This window comes from Sycon ciliatum, chromosome 12 (assembly GCF_964019385.1).
Source record: "Sycon ciliatum chromosome 12, ocSycCili1.1, whole genome shotgun sequence".
In the NCBI taxonomy this organism is placed as follows: domain Eukaryota; kingdom Metazoa; phylum Porifera; class Calcarea; order Leucosolenida; family Sycettidae; genus Sycon; species Sycon ciliatum.
This window is the reverse complement of record NC_088654.1, coordinates 20,336,408-20,353,364: the sequence shown is the minus strand read 5'-3', so window position 1 is coordinate 20,353,364 and position 16,957 is coordinate 20,336,408. Positions and strand designations below refer to the sequence as shown.

At 46.9% G+C, this 16,957-nt stretch overlaps 1 protein-coding gene across 1 annotated transcript in view; it reads right to left on the bottom strand.

The window, feature by feature from the left end:
* The window catches only part of LOC135827802 (uncharacterized), a 53,246-nt gene extending 40,148 nt beyond the window's left edge, over positions 1–13,098 (bottom strand). Inside the window, exons 1-6 of the mRNA XM_065340224.1 lie at positions 12,722–13,098; positions 6,031–6,449; positions 5,737–5,794; positions 2,827–3,722; positions 1,641–1,710; positions 180–226 (exon numbers count right to left, since the gene is read on the bottom strand). Coding sequence (XP_065196296.1) covers positions 180–226; positions 1,641–1,710; positions 2,827–3,722; positions 5,737–5,794; positions 6,031–6,445 — 1,486 coding nt within the window. The 5' untranslated portion in view covers positions 6,446–6,449; positions 12,722–13,098. The remainder of the gene's footprint in view (positions 1–179; positions 227–1,640; positions 1,711–2,826; positions 3,723–5,736; positions 5,795–6,030; positions 6,450–12,721) is intronic.
* Between the last annotated feature and the right edge of the window lie 3,859 nt (positions 13,099–16,957).

Below are 16,957 nucleotides of genomic sequence, written 5' to 3'. Positions count from 1 at the left end.
GAACTTGGACACAAAAGTAACCTGACCGAACAAACCAGAACTTGGACATAAGAATTAACCTGACAGAACCAAGAAGATCTTGGACACTAGAGAACCAGTACGTGAGGAGTGCGCTTGACAGAAAAAAATGTTTGATTGAAAAAATTGATATCCATTCAATTGGTACTGACTGTACTCACTCTCACTGTACTGACTGGCTTGGCTATCTTCTCCTCTGCTTGGTGACCTGTAGCAATGCATACATACACACACACACATACACATACACACACACACACACACGTGCATACACACACACACACACACACACACACACACACACACCTCAGACCTCAGATATGCCCATCGCGGAAGCGATGATAGCGAACAGCTATGTTAGACATAGCAACTTGTGCTGGGATTACACCATTCAACAGCTTGCAAGGCTGATGAATTGACCGCCACTATTAAGCTGGTATCCACCACACAGCTGTTTGAAGTGACTTTTTCTGGCCAGTGAATCCCTATTTTTCATTTTTCCATTTTTCATTTTTTTCTACACACACACACCACACCACATACTCCGGCATACACTGGCTGTTGGTAACCACCCAGAAGAATGAAAGAAAAGTCAGGAAGAGTCCGAGAAAGAGAAGAAAGACGTGTGCGACCATAATCGTCGGGAATTGAACCCGCAACCTCTCGATTGGAAATCGACTGCACATACCACTGCACCATATGGGACACACACACACACACACACACACACACACACACACACACACACACACACGTGCACACACATACACACACCACACAGTCAGGGCCGGCGCAACTGCTACGGCTAGTGCGGCCGTGGCCGTACCAGCTCAGTTCACCAATTCCAACGTGCATGGGCTGCTCAATCAGTGCAATTGATTATCTGCATGGAAGTACAGTACATGTACTGTGATCGTGTGCATCGTATTCTCATCTGTTTACAGTCAGCTAGTCAAAGAACGTTATTGAAAAATCCATAATAACGTTATCCGAAGAGAAGAATAGAAGAATCCAAAGTCAAAGCACGCTCGCAGACAATTATTACTGAGTCACTGCTATCAAAGCAGGTCATTATTTTGTGCTATTCCCGTACACCCCTAGCTGCTGGAATCTCTCCCTCTTGAACCGTTCTTCTTGTCCCGTGAGGCCTACTGCGCTAGTTGACATAATATATGTTGCTAGAGGAATGTGCAGCTGAAACAAACAGACATGTAATATATGTTGCTAGAGGAATGTGCAGCTGAAACAAACAGACATGATGCAGCTTGGAGCTAGATATGTATCCTTCTATCGTACTTGGGCATGTTGGGCATGGCAGATAATCGATCTTGCAGCCAACCTGGGCCGTACCATCCCTTACCGGGAGCTGATTCCGGGCCTGGTAACCGTACACAAAGTACATATACAGTCAGTTGCCGAAGACCTGCGGTTCAGGCGGCTCGGAAATTTGTCGGAGGACAGCTCCGGGGCTCTAGGTAATTGTCTGGTGTGTTCCTGTCAGGCTACTGGCCATTGATTTGGCATGCATTTAACCGGTATCAGGAGAGATCATCTGTGTTGAGGGGCCAACAGTTTGCTGTGCTTTATAGTGTGGGCACTTACTCAATTCTCCCAGAACTCACCCGACGTAAGCGGCCATTCCCTCGTCTTGATCGTGTACCAGCACTGAGTAAGATGTGCTGCTGGAACGGACTGAGAAGAGTAGGTAAGCAACACACAAATACACAAACACATACACACACACACACACACACACACACACACACAATGTGCCCAACCAAAATGTATGTCATACATTCATGTCACAACCAATGGTATGTGCAGATCATATCACACCACATCCTAGCATGCAGAAAAGGCAAGGACAGAAATATACATGTACGACCATAGGCCATTCAGAAATAATTTCGGTTATGCCTTTTATGCAATGAACCAGACATGTTCATTAATATGATAGTAAATACACACCTGGCAATATGGCGACGTTGGTGGTGAGAAGGAGAGCTCTGTGCCAGAGTAACTGTGCAGCGTACAGAGCGTGTGTGTGGGCAGGCGTGTATCTACCGTCCTATTAATTTTAAAAGATAAATACAGCTGCAGTTGAGTCTTCAACCTCATTCTGCCGAACCAGACGTGATCGAACGTATCCCAATTTCCCTGCACAACTTCTCTTGTTGCTGGCCTGCCGGGACTGCTTCTTTCAAGCTCTTCGTACTGTGGAGTATGCCATTGGGAACGTAAGCGTTCCAATCAGGTCTTTCAAATCCGGCCAGGTTTATCAACACCTAATGTGTGGAGCTGCAGGGCCAAACGCAAAACTTAATCAAAAACTGGGTTTTGAGCGTATATCCTGTCCAAAACCCAGAACACCATTCACATTTCTAAATTTCCTGCACTAAGTACCGTATTTCCTCGATTAATGGACCATGCTCAAATAGTAGACCCTCCTAGAGGCCTCACGGAAACATAGTAGACCATGCCTGAATAAGAGACCCGGTCTCTTATTTGAGTTCATCGCTTTGCGCATGCGCACTAAGAAAGCATGTGGTGGATCAAAAAAGGACGCGATTTTAGGTTGCGCAACTACTATTTTGTAGTGGCTAGTGTTTTCTTTCATTAAGTTCTTTACTATGACGTGTTAAAAATCCACCATTTCCAGCGATGTGCCGATGAAAATATAGTGGACCGTGCTCAAATAATGGACCATGCCCAAATAAGAGACCGGGGGTCCAACCCTCTTCAAAAAACAAAAGACCGGGTCTATTAATCGAGGAAATACGGTGGGTGAAATGATGTCACACAGCTTACCTGTCTCTCCATGTACAGGAGACCTTGTCAGCGATGACATATGCACAGGACTTGCCCCAGCCGATGACAATGACGATGACATCACTATGATATCATTCGGGTGTAGGAAGGAGCCGCCGTGGGAGGTCGCACCTGCATTGCTGCCGGCGATGTGGGATTGTCGTGGCGACGACACAGACGATTCCTGCGCGTCGCTGAGCGATGGCGGTGTGCGGGCAGGTGTGGCCTGCCAAGCAGCGCGAGTACGGTCGCGGACTGTGACATGTTCCGACACGGGGATTGGGATTGCACTGTGCTGGTAGGGCCTGTTGTGGCCAGCTACTGCTGACGCGGACGGTGAAGGGGTGCGTCGCTGCTGCTGCTGCTGTACGTCCTGCTTCAGCCTCTCCAGCCGCTCTCGCGGACTGGGTGAGGACTCGTGGAAGGACACGCGACTGACAAACTCCTGCGATGAAGCATCATCGGCGGCGTCATCGCCCATGGTCGAGGGTAATGATAGGTCCGTTGTCAGCGCAGACGGAGGCTCGGTCGTGCCTGTAAGCGGCGTTGAGTGGAGAAGTTGTGGAGGTGGTGCAGTGTCGGAACGACGATGTGGTGTTGTTCTCCTGTCTGCGGGTTGAGAGGCTGAGCTAAGGTATTGGTGTTGTGCAGACCGGCGGTCACTAGTGATATGCATAGCTGGCAAAGACCTGTCCCCGAGATCAATACCGGAATGTTTCTCGCCGGCCACCCCTACTGATGATCGTGATAGAGGAGATGTGGATGGCTGCAGGCTGCTTGAGTGCATTGCACGGCTGGCCGTTTGGGGCGATTGCTCCTCGAAACCGGCCATGTGCGTATCAACCGTCCCATGCTGGAATGCTGTAGCAGGATCATGTGGCCAGTGCTTGCCAATCCTGCATGAACCGTCAGAACACAGAAGGGAGTTGAGAGCAATGATCAAGGTATGCATGCATGATGCGTGCTTACGTCATGTTTACGTTGCGTTATGTCATGATTACATCATGTTACTGTAATGTTCCATCGTGATTACATCATGTTAACTTGTATTAAAGCATGTCTCGTATAGAAACCTCTTGTAAAATACAAGTCTGATTTTCAAGATGCACTGCTGGCACATAAGATGCACTGCTGGCACATAAGATGTACTGCTGGCACATAAGATGCACTGCTGGCACATAAGCCTTGTTTCAATGCTGAAATACACGGAAACACCTTATTTGTATAGAAGCCTGACTTGAATAGAAGCCAGTACCCATGACATCGGCTTCTACAGGAATACGCCTGGCTGTAATACGTGACCTTACGGCACATAATGTACAGTGGAGCGGTGATTGCGATCACCAGCAAGGAGGATAGCAATGCTAGTGGTGATACTTGTACTGTAAAACATGTAATTTTAGGTGCTTTAAAATGTCGGTGCCAGGTTTCAGGTGTAATGTAGAATTAGGTGACCAGCTTTCCCATCACATACAGTGCCTACTCTAGTGCCTTTTAGGTGTAATTTAAATTTACGTGCTTGTTTTCGCTTGTTTTCTCTACCGAAATCACCGAAATTAAAGTTACACTGCAAGTAACATGTATTCCAGTGTACAGGTATGTGCGTTCTTACATCAAGCATGCGTCCTTACATCAAGCATGCGTCCTTACATCAAGCATGTGTCCTTACATCAAGCATGTCTACTTGTGCTTCCTCCGGCTCATTTAACTTGTCGCTCTCGTATTACATTAATTTTGCTCATGTTGCCTGAGGATTGTGAGAGCATGAAACTGTTTAAAAGTAGCCGCAGCAAACACGCCTTGATTACCCTTGTTGTTCTTGATTACCCTTGTTGTTCTTGATTACCCTTGTTGTTCTTGATTACCCTTGTTGTTCTTGATTACCCTTGTTGTTCTTGATTACCCTTGTTGTTCTTGATTACCCTTGTTGTTCTTGATTACCCTTGTTGTTCTTGATTACCCTTGTTGTTCTTGATTACCCTTGTTGTTCTTGATTACCCTTGTTGTTCTTGATTACCCTTGTTGTTCTTGATTACCCTTGTTGTTCTTGATTACCCTTGTTGTTCTTGATTACCCTTGTTGTTCTTGATTACCCTTGTTGTTCTTGATTACCCTTGTTGTTCTTGATTACCCTTGTTGTTCTTGATTACCCTTGTTGTTCTTGATTACCCTTGTTGTTCTTGATTACCCTTGTTGTTCGGTATTTGCTCACAGAATTGTGGCAACTAATTGAACCGAATGAACGTCATGTTAAGTTTTCAATCGGCTGGATCCTGCTTACAGTATCTTGCATAGGAAAAAGGCATACAGTGAATCCGTTATGGAATCCGTTATGGAATCCGTTATGGAACGACTATTGCTATAGGCTAATGTGGTTGTGAGAGTTACCTACAGCATCACCCTCGCCGTTAGGCGCTGCATCTGCCACCCTGGTATCACAGGCATGGTGGTGGCCTGGCACATGTGAAACTTCCTATTTTAAAGCTGGTTGTGTTTCTCAACGCAATTGTATAGTCGGTTGTAACGTGGATGTGCAAACTTTACTTTTACTTCTATTGCACAGTACTGTCGGTCGTCAAAGAACTGGAGCCTCCTAACCTCCTAACCTCCTAGCCTCCTAACCTCCTAGCCTCCTAGCCTCCTAGCCTCCTGACCTCCTGACCTCCTGACCTCCTGACCTCCTGACCTCCTGACCTCCTAACCTCCTAACCTCCTAACCTAGACCGTTCTTATTGTCATGTACTATAGTCTATACGCAGTCGAGTCACGTGTATACATGGGTATGCTGTGCTCGATGAAATTCTCTGCCTGGTTGTTCTTCGGCGCTCCGTTCTTCGGCGCCCAACAGTACTGTACACACACTAGTAATGGAGATAGCCGTCTCAGTGGCATGCATGCACACATCCTTACCTTTCAGATGCACCCGTCGTCAGGGGATACGATGATGCCGTTGGTTGCTCATCAACACCTTCATGTCACACAGAAAAGGAGGACATGTGATGAGGGTCTGTTAATCGGGGTGTTATGCATTTACTACAATCACGGTACCTCAATACTACTACTAATTGGGTCTGGGACTTTCAGTTGAGCCAACGTGATGTTGACCTGAGCCTCATGGTGATGGCCAAGTCATGCGTGTTAACAGCCTCTGATGGCAACACAGTGCATAGCGTAGTGAGCATGAAAACACCGTCCACCACTCACCTAGAGTGTAGGCAAGCAGTGACCGATCCACACCGCGGCTAGCATCACTATCCAGGAAACTGCCTGTAGCACTAGCGACATGCGCACCAGCATCAGCACCAGCCACAACGCCGCTGATGCTGTCAGCACGCGTGGCATCGCCGTACGCACCCGTGTTACGGCCAGCAGTCGCCACACCACCAGGCGGTGCGTAGTCAGTGACGTCTGCCAGTGAGTATGCCGTGCCACCATCACCCGACAGCACATTGTCATGATCGCTCAGCACGATATCGTCCAGGTCCGAACCGAGGCTGTCATCACCATCATCCTCATTGTCACTGAAATCATCATCCAGGGCGTTGGCTGCACTGCTGCTGCGGCGGACACTGCGAATGAACTCATCCGTGTCACTGCTATCGCTGCCGTTCTCCGCCATCTGTCTGCACGCGTGGCATGTGCGTCACATGACACAAGACGGCACACACACACAGAGGAATGCAATGCGTACCCGCCATGTTAGTTTGTACAGGATATATTAATTAACTCGGCATAATGTACCGTAGTTTCCAGAGTAACACTGTAACTTACAATTCACCAAAAACAAAACAAAAAGTCAGTGCGGCTTATACTACAGTGCTGGCAACTGAAATCCGACCACCTGAGCGGTGGGTTCACTTTCTAGCGGTCTCTGTTTCGTAGTTTTACCATCCCGTGTTGGGTCTTTGCGATGTGAGCGCACCGCTCAGGGGGTCGGATTTCAGTTGCCAGCACCAGGCTGTACGATGGTCAAATGAATGGTGTTCTACGGGTAGATGTCAGTATTTCGTGACAAAAACAACTGGATGTGGCTTATACTCCTGAAATTACTGTGCCCTGGATAAAACATACTATGAGATATAATACACAGAGGCAGTATGCTTAGGTTCTGAGAAAGTGCTCAATATCTGATTCAGGCAGAGTGGCGTACACAAAGGCACACAATGAAAACCTTGGGCAAATTACGTTGTGACTCAGAGTTCCATGGCTTCGTTGTCTGATTATTGGTTCAGCCATGAAACTCTGAGTCAAAACAGAATTTGCCCAAGGTTTTCATTGCGTGCCTTTGTGTATGGGATATAATTATATTCATATGTCGGAGGGACTGAAAAAGGGAAGAATCTGAAGAAGAAAAAATTGACTGTCACCGTGACCACGACTCTAACCAGAGATCTTTGCTTGAGGCCAGCGGTGCTCTAACCACTGAGCTATGGTGTAGCTACCATCTCAGCAGGATATAAAGTACTCTTTTTTTATGACACCGCCTCACACAATACCAGATAGTAGAAGATTGTACAGTTCACTGGCTATAAGTACATGTTTGTGCATGTCCCCTGCAGGACCGCCGGAACCAGTTTTCAATTGGTCCGGTCCTACCAGTCTTTCATACTTTGTGTATAATATGGCGGGGACATGTGCCCTCCTCAGCAGTGACAAATGCATTGGTCGCCACAAAGTTGGTTCGGTGTTAACCTGACCAACCGGACCGGTTCCGGTGGGCCTCCCCGGGAAATTCGTATAATATTATGTTGTTTTCCCGTTTGTGTCTTTTCCCTCAAACCAGTTAATATTATGTTGTTTGTTTGTCTTTATATTGAAGTTTCATTGCCGCGCCCGGTTATCCGCAACACTCTACATTGGGCCCGGTTATCTGCAACACTCCACATTGGGCAACAGATATCCGCAACACTCCACATTGGGCCCGGTTATCCACAACACTCTACATTGGGCCCGGTTATCCGCAACACTCCACATTGGGCAACAGATATCCGCAACACTCCCCATTGGGCCCGGTTATCCACAACACTCCACATTGGGCCCGGTTATCCGCAACACTCCACATTGGGCAACAGATATCCGCAACACTCCACATTGGGCCCGGTTATCCACAACACTCCACATTGGGCCCGGTTATCCACAACACTCCACATTGGGCAACAGCCTGCACCTACATTGTGTAAGCAGACCATGACTTTGATTACTGCACTGATGACGTCGTGTGTGCGCTGTGAAAAGTAAGTGCATCTCTACAGAATACGGTGGTGGCGCACTGCAGTGGTGGCACGCCTGGGAAATACAGTCCCGTGGTGGTATGCCGGGGAAATACAGTCTCGCGGTGGCATGTCGGGGAAATACAGTCTCGTGGTGGCATGTCGGGGAAATACAGTCTTGTGGTGGCATGCCGGGGAAATACAGTCTTGTGGTGGCATGCCGGGGAAATACAGTCTTGTGGTGGCATGCCGGGGAAATACAGTCTTGTGGTGGCATGCCGGGGAAATACAGTCTTGTGGTGGCATGCCGGGGAAATACAGTCTTGTGGTGGCATGCCGGGGAAATACAGTCTTGTGGTGGCATGCCGGGGAAATACAGTCTTGTGGTGGCATGCCGGGGAAATACAGTCTTGTGGTGGCATGCCGGGGAAATACAGTCTTGTGGTGGCATGCCGGGGAAATACAGTCTTGTGGTGGCATGCCGGGGAAATACAGTCTTGTGGATACAACAGAGCCACTGCTGCTGATGCTGATACTCCACATGTTCCTTTCTTATACAGGTGGAATCCTGATAATTCGAATATGGCTTAATTCGAACATACCGCTTAATTAGAAGTTTTTCCAGGACCGATTTCTGTCAATACGATTCCCACATAAATTTTTCTGATAATTCGAACCTCGAACCGGACATGTCCGATTAGTTCGAAGTTCCACGGATTCAACTTACATAGAAAATCTGTGGGATTTGTGCTGATAATTCGAAGTTAGCAAAGTGTATTTCGAAGTTCACTGTACACTGTACTGGTCAGTTCAGTTTGCATGAGTAGGCTGTGCTGGTCAGTTCAGTATCCGTGAAATCTGTGTCTAAGATCCATAGCGCAACTCTGCGTGACCATGGGAGCATTTTGACATACATATTGTGTTGTGGGTTCATGTTTGGATAATTAGAATGTCCGGATAATAAGAAGTTTTTTGCTGGCATTTGGAGGTTCGAATTATCAGGATTCCACCTGTATTTTGCTCTCCAACTGATTTTTTCCCTTTTTATGTTGTGTTCCAATTGATTTACTAGTATTTGAATTGATTTTTACACTTCGAAGTAGTTTACTGAATTTGTTTGATGATAATTATGTGCAATTCATTTTGCCTGCACAAGAGGCTTTATTACTACAGTCAACGTTGCTAATACCGACTGCGGATATAACGACAATTCGCTAATAACGACTGCGGATATAACGACAATTCGCTAATAACGACTGCGGATATAACGACAATTCGCTAATAACGACTGAGGATATAACGACAATTCGCTAATAACGACTGCGGATATAACGACAATTCGCTAATAACGACTGCGGATATAACGACAATTCGCTAATAACGACTGCGGATATAACGACAATTCGCTAATAACGACTGCGGGTATAACGACAATTCGCTAATAACGACTGCGGGTATAACGACAATTCGCTAATAACGACTGCGGATATAACGACAATTCGCTAATAACGACTGCGGATATAACGACAATTCGCTAATAACGACTGCGGCTATAACGACAATTCGCTAATAACGACTGCGGATATAACGACAATTCGCTAATAACGACTGCGGATATAACGACAATTCTCTAATAACGACTGCGGATATAACACAAATTCGCTAATAACGACTGCGGATATAATGACAATTCGCTAATAACGACTGCGGATATAACGACAATTCGCTAATAACGACTGCGGATATAAGGACAATTCGCTAATAACGACTGCGGATATAACGACAATTCGCTAATAACGACTGCGGATATAACGACAATTCGCTAATAACGACTGCGGATATAACGACAATTCGCTAATAACGACTGCGGATATAACGACAATTCGCTAATAACGACTGCGGCTATAACGACAATTCGCTAATAACGACTGCGGATATAACGACAATTCGCTAATAACGACTGCGGATATAACGACAATTCTCTAATAACGACTGCGGATATAACGACAATTCGCTAATAACGACTGCGGATATAACGACAATTCGCTAATAACGACTGCGGATATAACGACAATTCGCTAATAACGACTGAGGATATAACGACAATTCGCTAATAACGACTGCGGATATAACGACAATTCGCTAATAACGACTGCGGATATAACGACAATTCGCTAATAACGACTGCGGATATAACGACAATTCGCTAATAACGACTGCGGGTATAACGACAATTCGCTAATAACGACTGCGGGTATAACGACAATTCGCTAATAACGACTGCGGGTATAACGACAATTCGCTAATAACGACTGCGGATATAACGACAATTCGCTAATAACGACTGCGGATATAACGACAATTCGCTAATAACGACTGCGGCTATAACGACAATTCGCTAATAACGACTGCGGATATAACGACAATTCGCTAATAACGACTGCGGATATAACGACAATTCTCTAATAACGACTGCGGATATAACGACAATTCGCTAATAACGACTGCGGATATAACGACAATTCGCTAATAACGACTGCGGATATAACGACAATTCGCTAATAACGACTGAGGATATAACGACAATTCGCTAATAACGACTGCGGATATAACGACAATTCGCTAATAACGTCTGCGGATATAACGACAATTCGCTAATAACGACTGCGGATATAACGACAATTCGCTAATAACGACTGCGGATATAACGACAATTCGCTAATAACGACTGCGGATATAACGACAATTCGCTGATAACGTCTGCGGATATAACGACAATTCGCTAATAACGACTGCGGATATAACGACAATTCGCTAATAACGACTGCGGATATAACGACAATTCGCTAATAACGACTGCGGATATAACGACAATTCGCTAATAACGACAGAATTTCCATGCCCAGAGCAAAGTCCCATCCAACTGTAATACATATAAGGCCACACCAAGTTATTTCATTGTTTCTCGTCACCTGAAAATCTCAAAAGGAACGCGGGCGGGCGGAAAAAAAACAAAATAGGGTTTGAAAAACAAAAACTGCTATTTACACTACAAAGGCCCAATTTATGACCTAAAATCAGACTATACACCACTATCGGCAGACAACAGCTTTTCAAAAATTTGAGAGAAGGACAAGCCTTAGTCAACAAGTTGAGCGTTCCAAGAAAGTATCTCTCTGCTATCCACAGTCACAGCGAAGCTGACTATTTCAGATGCCATCGTCGCCCACGACGAGATGAACTGATAAAGAACTCAAGGAATCACGGCAACTTCACAGTGCTTGTAGTCCGCAATGCCGCAAGTTTACCGATGCCCGGAACACTGTCAGTCCAAAACGGTGCACTGTCATGCACTGTCTTGACTTGTACCGGAACTGTGTGTAGCAAAGAAGACGACCAGGTCGTGTGGTGGTGTGGTACTTGAACTACCGGTATGCGTACATACACGGTGCAAAAGTCGTCCTTCGGTTCGTGCACTAGCACTGCACTCCAGATTTGACGCCGCGCGTACTTTTACTACGCCTTTTTATGCGTGTTTACCGGGACGCGAGATTTTTTTTGGTCCAATCCTCAAGAAAGGTACGCGCGCGGTGACGAGAAACAATGAAAAAACTTGGTGTGGCCTAATGAGACTTCGGGCATAACGATACTTCGTGAATAACGACACTTTTCTGATGCCCCGCCGAGTGTCGTTATACACGAAGTTGACTGTACTCCACATGTTGCTGCTACTGCTGGGGCCGCTGCTGCATTCACGGTGCACCACTGTGCATCCCCAGCAGTGGTTAGCTACATCAACCCCTCACTTCCACAGCAACAGTAACACGAGTCCAGATTCCGCATGCTACCAAAAGAGGTTATGCAAGTGGCCCCACGTGCCTTGTGTGGAATGGCATCAGACAAACTGGTACTTCCGGTGCCACTTCATACAGAATCTCTAACCGCATAGCCTGTATTGCATGATAAGCGCGCCTTAATGTGAAACTCGGAGTCGTGACCAAGCTTCCTCTCTTTCTCTCAAGTCTTTCTCTCGTAACATATAATTGTAATGAATTAGAATATTGCTGCATGCTGGCACCACACAACACCACCTGGCAGTGATTGATCATCGTGAAATGCACAGCTGTAAAGCAGATGGGACCAGCCCGAGGTGTGCATGTGTCACAGGATCTAGGAGGCCACTGGCTGCAAGTGCTTCCGCTGCGCCTGCAGATTCCTGCGTGCACCCAGTCGGCCATGGCTGCAGATTCCACTGCAAGGCCAGGCCACTGCCATCGTCACTACCACCACCTCAGGCACCTGTACCGAGGCATAGTCTACAGTAGATAAAAATAATTATCCCAGAATGATTATGGTGATGGCTGACCTCGTTGGTGATAACGGCTGCTTACACAGCTGAGACAATCAGCTGATAGCGCATTATTCGATTGGACTCCTCATGGAGTCGATACCTGTATACAAGGTTTTTTTCTGATTCGCCGACCATTCGGGCTAAAAAGACATGCATGCGTGGCTGCGAATCACGACAAGAAATACAACACCGCCTACAGTACAGGCAGGTAATTATCATCAGGGTTGTTTGTTTTCGCATGGTACAGTAGTATGTGATGTGGTCAGCAAGACAAGCGAATTGTAAATTATTTCTACGGCTCTCATTCCACCCATCCAATCAGGCATCCTCTTACCAATTCAAGACGTGAATTGACCCTGGGCTTCCTCGACGGCGTGGCGTTCCTCGGGAGCGAGATGCTGCCTGCCTGGCTCCTGTCGCCACAAACAACTGTTTGCCCGCCGGCCGGTGGCAATGACTGCTCGCACCGCTAGCGACGCCCTCCGAGTCGTCGTTACGAATAGCGTGCCGTTTCATTCGTTTCTTCCCGTCCTCCAAGTGCAATAATATACCATTGTGATGGCGCGTAGCTCTGCGGTACTGTGCAATGGTCGATAGTAATTATTTGCAAGGACGAAATGGAGCTCGCTTTCACAAGCACTCGGTGGTGCTTTTTTTCGGGAAGGCGAGATATTTTCGACTTCCACGAGCAGTAAACCTGGAAATGATGTTAGTGGTAGCCGGCCACACTCAGCTGAGCTCGCTGTCCTCCATCCGGGGCTCCTGTGTGTTATTCCGTGTTTACCCAACAGCAGGCCTGAACCATGTGGACTGGCATTAGTATGTAGATCTGGAGCACTACCAGTACCACAGTAATGCCATTACTAGTACTGTGGTACTGGTTTTGCTCCAGATCTACTGCCTACAATGCCGCACAGCCACAGGCTAGGACCTACGTTGTACACTGAGTCTGCACTGTCTCTGTACTGTCTGTATACATGGTATACGTGTGCCCTTATCATCTTATGACGTTATTATTGTGTATGACAAGTAGGCTGGTGTACGTGTGTGGACTACAAGGTATACGTATACCATGCAGATCTGTAGAATAGACTACGAGTCTGTGTGTTGTCACTGTCACTTTGTCAGTGGATCGACAGACAGACCGTGCGTGTGTGCTGGGGCATGGGCCGCAAAGCGCTTTCTTGAGCTTGACAGGAGACTACGAACAGCTACTGAGCTAGGTGTGAATGTCGTTGGCGGGTGGTGTTACTGTATACATTGTACATATACATGTGAAGTGTACGGTAATGCTAAGTGTTAGTACTACAATGAGTATTGTATTACAGCACAAAAGGAACGCGCCAGACCGCCAGTACATACTGTAAAGGGAGAAACTTTCACTAGAGATTAAATTTCGCTATTTTCGCGACCATTACACATTCGCGAATATAAATCGCCGCAAACCTCGCCGTACATTGATTGTAGACAGTACAAGATCCGACTGAAGAGATAGAATCGCAAAAGTTTCTCATCGTGAACCAGCCCAATTTATGAAAACGCTAAATTTGCGCGCTGCGAAAGTTTGTCGCTTTACATGATTGGTGTCACGACTGTTCGCGGACAACCTGTTCGACGACAACCCCGTTCGCCGACAGCCCTTTTCGCCGTCTGACATTTTGGCCGACAACCTTGTTCGACGACTGGTCTTTTCGTCGACTCCCCCCTTAGACGAGTTGTCTTTTCATCGCCTGGCCTGTTGGCCAATTGGACAACCACTCAAACCAGGGAGTAGTACAACACGGTATTGTACTACTCCCTGACTCAAACCATGCTTCAGAAGCACCTCATACCTAGGCTATAGGAACTTTGATTTAGATGAAGTGGTGTATCCAGTGCACACATACAGGTGTAAAACATAGATGAAAATGAAGGGACATAGCCATGTTGTGAGGCGGAAACAGAGAAAGCAAAGAAGGATCATTGTAAACTATCAACAATTACATCGTGGAGATTTGGATCAGATAACACGTGCTTGAAGGCAATAGAATGCTATGAGATTCTGAACAACGTTGAGCCTAGCTATGTAGTTCCTGCTCCTTGATGATGGAGCAAACAAACAAGGATTTCTGTCAGGATTCTCCTCACACATTTGGATATGACAGGTTGTGGGCAATTCCGCGCAAGAATTCCAGTGATGGTCTGCCTTCAAATGAGCTTACCAGTGCTCTCAGCCATGTGTCGCGATGTTGGTACTTGGTACGTTTCTTGGGCGGTGCCTCGCCTGCAACAAGACGCTCGAGCGTGTTCTCTGTTGCCTTTTGCTCTGTCTTCACTCCCTCAAGGAACTTCCAAATAATCGGATGACTACATGTAATGGTTGAAGAGAAACGGCGATGCCAACCCTCGATCTTGTTGTTGGTCCTGTCGTCGTTGTTTTAGCGTCCGCTCGTGCACGTTCCACAGCTTTGGAGGAAACGAAGGGGTTCTACGCTCGCCGTTCTGCCTAAGTCGGCTGATGTAGTATTCTTCGAAGTAGTTCAACAGCGGACCCAGGGCATCGGGGGCATTGCTGTCCAGAACTTCAAAGTAGTCAATGACATCTCCTGTTGGCACCTATATGTAATAAAGTTTTTGTTTTGATCCATCTGTTAGAATTGCACCACCACGCTCACGCCATCGAAAGCTTTCGCTCTCACTTGTTTGTGTCCTCGCCCCATGTTCGCCTTCCATTTGCACATTTCCCTTTCACTTCATTTGGTTTTGTTAGGTACAGTATATTTAGAGGTCGATTCCATGTCATTCGACGAAAATCCCACGCCTCGACAAAGGTTGTCGATGAAAATACCTTTAGTCTAACCTGTCACTCGGCGAGAAGTTCACACGTCGAAAAGGACAGTCACCTGATGGACCAGTCAACGAAATGGCTTGGGGACGAACAGGATTCGTCGAACAGTCGTTCGTCGAAAATGTTTTCTGCGAACTGTCGTGGAAGCGTTCATTTTATTTATTACAGCATCTCATGGCACAGTGAGAACACCGGCCAATACAAAGAGAGAGGGTGTTAGCCAACCACGGCAAGGCAGGGAGAAGGGGAGGAGAAGAAAAAGGAACCGGCATGGATAAGCAGTGATTGCAACCAAATCAGAAACACAAAATCAAAATCAAGGCGCGACAAGGCTCTTAAAAAGGCGGAGGGAAGAAAGGTCCTTAGCTTCTTGGGGAAGTGCCAGCCACGCAGAGTACGCAATAAAAAAGGGAGAGTGAAGTAGAAAGGAGGACTTAGGTTTCGGAAGGGAAAGGGAGTTTCTCGTGCTACGGGAAGAGAACCAGTTGAAACAGTGGAGGTGAGGTGGACACAGATTGAGTTTGAGAGAATGGATAAGGGTGACAAGATGTGAATTACGTCTCTTAGACAAAGGGGAAGTGTCAGCAAGGGCATAAAGGGTGGAAGATGGAAGCATGCGGGGTTTTCGGAGGAGGATTTTGAGAACGTTTTTGTGTTGAATCTCGAGCTTGGCAGCACGGGTTGTGGAAATTCCAGCCCAAGCAGTATCTGCATAATCAAAAATGGGGCGTAAGTAAGCTGAGTAAAAGAGGAGTTTACAAGAGATTGGGAGATGGTAACAGTGAGGAGAGAGAATTCCTAAAGATGAACTTGATCGTTTACATATTATGTAATCGATGTGGGGTTCCCATGAAAGATTAGAGTCAATGAAAATGCCAAGATGCTTATGGCTGGAGACTATGTCTATAGGCTGGGGGAAAGTGGGATGGAGGAGGGGCGGAACATCGGGCTGAGAAGGAAAGAGCATGATTTTAGTTTTAGACAGATTGGGCGATAACCGCCAAGACGACATCCAGGAAATAACTCTTTGAATCCCGTTAGCTAGGTTACTCATCAGGCCAGTGATGTTAGGAGATGCCCGTAGGAGCGTTGTGTCATCTGCGAACAGTGATGTGCCCGGGGCAGCTGCGGGCAGATCATTGACGTATAAAATAAAAAGAAGGGGGCCGAGGATGGAACCCTGGGGAACTCCGGATAGTACTGTTGTGTCGGCCGAGGACGTCCCATGTACCGTGACGTACTGCGTTCGCCCAGTTAGGTAAGATGTCAGCCATAGCAGGGGATTGCCGTCTACAGTAAATGATCCACGAAGCTTGGCCAAAAGCCCCCGGTGCCAGACGGTATCGAAGGCCTTGGCAAGATCGAAAAAACAGATCCCGACTAGATCTCCAGCATCCCGATGTCGACACACTAATTGCACCAGGCGCGTCAGCTGGAGGGTGGTAGAATCGCCTCTGCGAAATCCGGACTGAGCTGAACTCAAACGTGACGAGACATGACAGTACAATTGGTCGTAGAAAACGCGCTCACAGAGTTTGGAAACACAGGACAGTAGAGATATCGGACGGTAGTTTGATGCTTCGTGGCGGGACCCTTTCTTGTAGATCGGTATAACATTAGCTGTTTTCCATGCAGAGGGAAAACGACCAGTGCGGAATGATAGGTTGAAAATCAGACATAAGGGGTATGCTATTGAGGGCGCAAGGGACTTTAATACCAGATTAGTGATGCCGTCTGGGTCCG